Below are 6097 nucleotides of genomic sequence, written 5' to 3'. Positions count from 1 at the left end.
GAAGCAGAAGCTTCTGATATGATTGTTCCATAAGTGGTATTTAGCTTCTGATTGTAGTTGGTTTTAAGTTTTTCATAAGATGCATTAGTTAATTAGCATAAGTTAGCATTTTGTCTATATGACATTATTGTTGGTGTATATAAACCAAACATGTAATAAAATTTAAAAATGCAATCAGTAGCGTTTCTCTCAAAATTTAATTAGATATATTTTCTCTCTCTTCATCTTCAACCTAGTGCACCAATCAGAGTAATGAAGAAGAGGTATGGTTTATGATTATTGTTGTTTTTTATTAGTTTGGTTATTCAACATTTCTTTTTACCTATACTATGGACATTTTGTTCATGGTGACAAAATTGAATTATATTTGATTTTGTGAAAGTACTAAGCATCTACAACTTCATTTTCATTTGTTTTATGTGTAATTACTTATGGTGACAAAGTTGAATTATATTCTAATCACTTGATGTAGGTGTTTCTTGAGTAATCAATTCAGTTATACTCAATCAACATGTAAGGAAGTTATACTAACAGTTGGCTCTGTAAATGCAAGCAGAAAGTTATCTATGCCAATCCCAATATGGAGGGTCACTACAAAACCATTAGGGTAGAAATGACTTTTTAGGCCTTTTAAGAGAATAAAAAAATGAATTGACAGCTGTGGGATTTGAACCCACGCCCTTTCGGACTAGAGCCTGATTCTAGCGCCTTAGACCACTCGGCCAAGCTGTCTTCGTTGTGAGAATAGATCACTCTTTATTATAGATTTCTTCCCTACATTTGATCATGCTTTGTTAAAAAAATAGAAATTGTATTCTCATCCTTTATGCTCCAATAACATTCATCCTGCTTGATAGATTAATTATTGATTTAATTATTAATTAATTATATTAGTATTAATTGTTATCAATCATTAATTATTGATAAATTGTTTGATTGGTAATATATTTTGTAAATGAGGGCAGTTAATCATCTCATTTATTATTTGTTTTGATGATAAATTGGTGAAGTAATTACTCAATAGAATGTGATATATGGTTGATTGATGAAACAAGTCATGAAACTCAATCATTTCTTTGTTTTGCAGCACAATGAGTATAAAGATTTACATAATAATTGTGATTTGGTCATGTCGTCTCTTACTTCAGGTTAACAAATAACGTGACATATCAACCATTTGTTTACACCTAAAAATATTCTAAGGCACGATCAAATTAAATTTAGTTGAATCAACATTATTCAAATCAGAAATAGTCAAATTTAAGCTATATGAGTCTTTATCAAGTCCACTAGGACTCGTGGAAATCTTAGGAATATCATAATCACCCAAAATGTACATGAAACTTTACAATTCACCATTATAACTTGTCTTCCATTTTTATAGTGTTTTATTGCAAGCTCGGATGAGGAAAACAAAAATGCCATGAGATAGCAGGAAAATGGCCAAATATGAGGCGTTACATACACCCAATAGAGCATAAAGAAACATGCATTCATTACAAGAATAACTAAACGAGGCTAAGTTAGAATTAGATTTTATAGGCCACATTATTTTGGCCAATAAAATTAGATTTGCCTATAAAAACCTCTCCTAAAATTCATTCAGTCACACGATCAAACAAATAATTATATCTTCCACATTTTTTTCCCAATTTTTTACACATTATTTAGTGTAAAAGTGAATCATAGTTAACAACTATTATGTAAAACTTCCTCAGGAGTAAAGCATTGGTATAACTCCTCCTGTTTCCAAGAAGTGACTCCATGTTCTACATCATCAAATCCAAGTGGAAATGCACTTAATTTCACTATGTCATCTATCTACCAAGATAAATAGACAGAGCAAGAGATGAACGTACTTTTTTACAAAGAAACAGAGAAATGGGAAAAAGAACAAAGATAGTGAAATCCAAAACCAAGTTTAAGTACATAAATCATGATATTAAACTACTCAGACCAGTTTCTCAGTTTACATATGCCTCATCAACTATGTAGCCACAAGATACAAACTATAAATACATACATAATAAGTAGTTAGTTAGAACTTAGAATGCAAGAAATGTCTTATTAGTTGAGCTTCCCCTTTATGAGTTTAGCAGCTTGGATCTGTTCTGCAAGTGATACTTTTTTCTGCATTTTCTCTCTTATGATAAGCTCTAAATCCAATTTACCGTGAGTTGCAAAATTTGAATTCATAATGTCTCCTTTTTCAGCTACTTCATTGCTGATGTTGTTACTAACATGATGCTGAAGACAGAAAAAAAAAATACCGCCATTAGTAGCAAAGAAGACTGATATATAACCATAAGTGTTTCAACTGATAAAGCAACCAATCAGTTACTTGATTCAACAATTAAAATTCCTATTTCTATAATCCAACAAAGTTAAGTTAACTATGTCCAACATTCTCCTTGTTCTTTCAATGAACTATGGAGTTCAGCTAACAATTAATTCACTTCCCATCGCAACAGTTACATTACTCTTGTTATTAATTGATACACTGGGTAACATTTATACAAAAAAAAACAACAAATAAATGAGGAAATAATGAATGCTTACTTCAGTTAATTTAGAGCCAAGTTTGAATTTGTAGGTAACTTCCAAAGCATGTTTGTCTTGCGCTGCATTTTTGTATGGTTGACTCTTTTCTTTCTCTCTGGCTTTAGTCCTCTCTCGGAGATCTCTTTTCTTTTGAGTAAGCATTACCTTTTTTATTGCTTTTATCTGTGCTTCTTTATCAGCTTTTATTTTTGCAATCTCTTTGGCTTTTTCCTTCTCTGATTTACGTCGAAGCTGATAAAGGAGAAGCAATTCTTCTTTTATCTTTTCGTAGCTATCCCAATCTAGTTCTTTTTCTTCACTCCCTCCTTCCTTGGCTGCTTTGGCTATGTTTTCCATCCAAGACTGAATGAATTTCTCTGCTCTAGCAATTGCCATCAGCTTTTCTCTTTCCTTTCCCTCTAATTGCGAAATTCGGTGGAGCTCCAGTTGTTCTTTTATCTTATCATAGCTGTCCCAATCTAACTCTTCCTGACCACTCCCTCCTTTCATGGCTGCATTTGCTATGTTTTGTTCCCATAAGAGAAAAAATAGCTCCCGCACAAGCTTTGACTTCTGCCGCTCTTTCCATGCACGTCTCTGTGAATAACTTATCTTTGCCTTGATTTGATTGCTGTATGAAGGTTGATAATAGATTGGAGAATGAATTGTCATTGGCTACATTCATTTGATATTCACACCACAGATTTGAAAAAAAAAAGCTTAAAATTTCTTTCAAAAAATATTTACAAGTGAAGTTTTTACTTTAGAGTATCTTTCAGGGGAATTGAGACCAACAGGATGATCAATATCTCTCTAGATGACAATTTTTTTAAGACATTCCCTCCAATATCCTGCGCAAGTGGCGTGGGTCAATATCTAGTTTATTCTATTAGCATGAAATCTGTGTTAGTGAAATTAGCTTCTAGCTGGCTTGATCATCTGAACTGATAAATATGCATAATTTCTGTTTCTTTTGTTCTTGTCAATTATTTTATAGATAAAGTGGCTACAGACGAAACAGCTTTGAAACAATTTCAGATATAACTTAGACTTTGTGGAAGTAGCAAGATATAAGGTGAGAGAAGTTAGGGTAAGCGTGTAGAATGGCCTCATGGCCTCGGGTTGTTAGAAAAATGAGCCCATAAAACATCAATTCGACTAGAACCAATAACTTAAGAATTTAGATGACATGTGTATCCTTAAGCAAGACTGTATGTTTAAGTAGTTGTATATGTTTCACAATTTGTTTTTACATACATAAACAATGATTTTGCAAGGTAGATGATTGCATTATTTTGAACGAGAAAAATTGAAGGAGTCGTGTTTACCTATGATGAGAACGTGCATGTTCAGCCATCTTCTTCTTCACCTGAAATTTCTTAGAGGAAGGAACATAATAAAACACTGAAAGGAATCAGGAGTCATGAGAAAGGTACTACCAACAATAACAACAATAATCAAGCCTTATCCCACTAAAAGGGATCAGTCAGCTACACATATCAACTTCTTGATCACTCTCCTTACCACCAAATTTACATGTGATGTCTCTATCTTTTGCAAAACATCAACATTGTGTGAGACATAGGTTCAAATTTACATGTGATGTCTCTATCTTTTGCAAAACATCAACATTGTGTGAGACATAGGTTCGCTAATTGGTTTGGAGTAAAATGAAGTACACGCGAATCAAATATAAATTTCAAGTTTAAATTTTAATTATGATAATGTCTGTATCACTTTGATAAAAATAAATACCAATGACCATAACTTTGGTGAGCTAATATAAGAGCGGTGAGTATACACTAACTATTTATAAGTGATTTTTCAAAGCAGTGTTAATACAGTAGTCGATGTGGGGCTGTGAAGTCTTTCTCCTATTTTTAATAATACCGTCCTGATTATTATACTATTATTATATTTCAACATATCACTAACCGCGTTCCCGAATTCGTATCACCGAAAGGAAGTGTGAGACGCATAGATAAGATAAGAATAATAGAAGACTACTACAAAGAGTCTTACTTGACTTCACCTTGGGGTCTTTCAAAGCTTCTATCGTTCTAATCCTGATGAGTTCACGGGTCTCTGCAATAATATTCACAAGAAATGAGTTACAGAAAAAGGTAGAAATAGCAACCATAAACCCTAAAATAGTACCTGCAGTGTGTTTCCTTCCCTTATTCCAAGGTGCTTTTCCTTTGTTAGCTAGTCCTATTCTCATTCTTCTCGTCATCTCTTTTTCATCCACAAATTGATTATCTTTCTTTGAATCTTGTTCGACGTTGTGGCTTCCATTATCAACAACAGTAGGGAGAACAGAAGAAGAAGAAGCAGAGAATGTTAATTTGGGGAGGTGGCGGAGTGTTATTGGAGGGGGGAATGTAGAAGCGTAATAAACTCTATTTGTGAAGAGTGAATAATGATTGTAGGGAATGTGAGTGAAGGGAGTGTGTAGAGCTGACATTGAGATGAACATGAATGAGCTACACCATCTCCTAACTCTATCTATTTAGTGCCTCAAGCTCCTCCGGGGGTAATCATGTATTTTACCTTTGGGACACTATTTTTTAATGGATCTTTATTTTAACATAACTACGCACTCCACGTTTTGGTCACACACCTCCCGTTTTTTTAAATTCTTGTAAAGCATTTTCTTCACAAAAAAAAAATCATTCTAAAATACTATTTTTTCTTGTGAAAGATTGAACTGAAATAAATTGAAGAGACCGACTTGCGTGACCATATTAAAATGCGAGAGAAAATTGTTATTGAATAATGCAGTTTCAAACTCTCTGTTTACATGAATCGTCAGTTACTTAGTAAGAAATCACACTCATAGTTAACTATCTTATAATAGATTCTAACATTTACATGTTGAACGCAACGTTGCAACATCTTGTTTGATATTCTAGCAAATAATCCATTAATCTGAAACTAGCAAAAGAGACAGATTACAACATGATACAGATATTAGATGCACATTATTGAGCAAGACTCAGATGACACAAACTTTAATTCTTGTTCTAATGTAGTTGAAAGACTCGAGCTTCACTGATTTAGTTAACACATATGCAAGTTGTTCTCCTGTGTTGCAGTGCTTCATCTCAATTGTACCATTTTTGGTTAAGTCCCTAAGATAATGAAACCTTACATCTACATGTTTCCATTTTCCATGTATCATCGGATTCTTTGACAACTTGATTGTGGAACTGTTGTCACACATGATTATTGTACCTTGACTTTGAGTCTGACCAAGCTTGTGAATAATGCTTTGAAGCCACACTACTTGACAAGCACATGAGATTGCTGCAACAAACTCAACTTCAGTGCTTGAAAAAGTCACAATGAGTTGCTTCTTTGAAGAATGTGATTTATGATCTGATCCAAGGTTGAATACATACCCTGTAGTGCTTTTCCTCCATCATTATATCCTGCATAATCAAAGTTTGGTCACTTCCAGGTTCATAGTTTCCTTTATATACCTTGGAATTCTTTTTGTAACTTCTAGGTTAACTTCAGTTGGTCTCTCCATGTATCTTGCTACCAAGCATACTAA

At 33.4% G+C, this 6097-nt stretch overlaps 1 protein-coding gene and 1 non-coding gene across 4 annotated transcripts; both read right to left on the bottom strand.

Moving 5' to 3' along the window:
- Positions 1–652: 652 nt before the first annotated feature.
- TRNAL-CAG (transfer RNA leucine (anticodon CAG)) lies at positions 653–732 on the bottom strand. Its single transcript has one exon. It is a non-coding gene; the product is annotated as a tRNA-Leu (tRNA).
- Positions 733–1903: 1171 nt separating this feature from the next.
- Positions 1904–5053, bottom strand: LOC127107940 (uncharacterized). 3 transcript variants are annotated; one of them, XM_051045286.1, is made up of 5 exons: positions 4699–5053; positions 4564–4626; positions 3870–3945; positions 2560–3172; positions 1904–2247 (listed from the first exon to the last, which is right to left on the bottom strand). In XM_051045286.1, the coding sequence occupies exons 1-5, from the start codon at positions 5015–5017 to the stop codon at positions 2068–2070; spliced, it is 1251 nt and encodes a 416-aa protein (XP_050901243.1). In that variant the 5' UTR covers positions 5018–5053; the 3' UTR covers positions 1904–2067. The 3 variants fall into 3 exon arrangements, with proteins under 3 accessions (XP_050901243.1, XP_050901244.1, XP_050901245.1); XM_051045287.1 differs by having other exon boundaries at positions 3870–3919; positions 4574–4626; positions 4699–5052; XM_051045288.1 differs by having other exon boundaries at positions 3870–3910; positions 4574–4626; positions 4699–5050.
- Positions 5054–6097: the final 1044 nt, after the last annotated feature.

This window comes from Lathyrus oleraceus, chromosome 7 (genome assembly GCF_024323335.1).
Source record: "Lathyrus oleraceus cultivar Zhongwan6 chromosome 7, CAAS_Psat_ZW6_1.0, whole genome shotgun sequence".
Taxonomy (NCBI): domain Eukaryota; kingdom Viridiplantae; phylum Streptophyta; class Magnoliopsida; order Fabales; family Fabaceae; genus Lathyrus; species Lathyrus oleraceus.
This window is presented reverse-complemented; position numbering and strand designations above follow the sequence as displayed.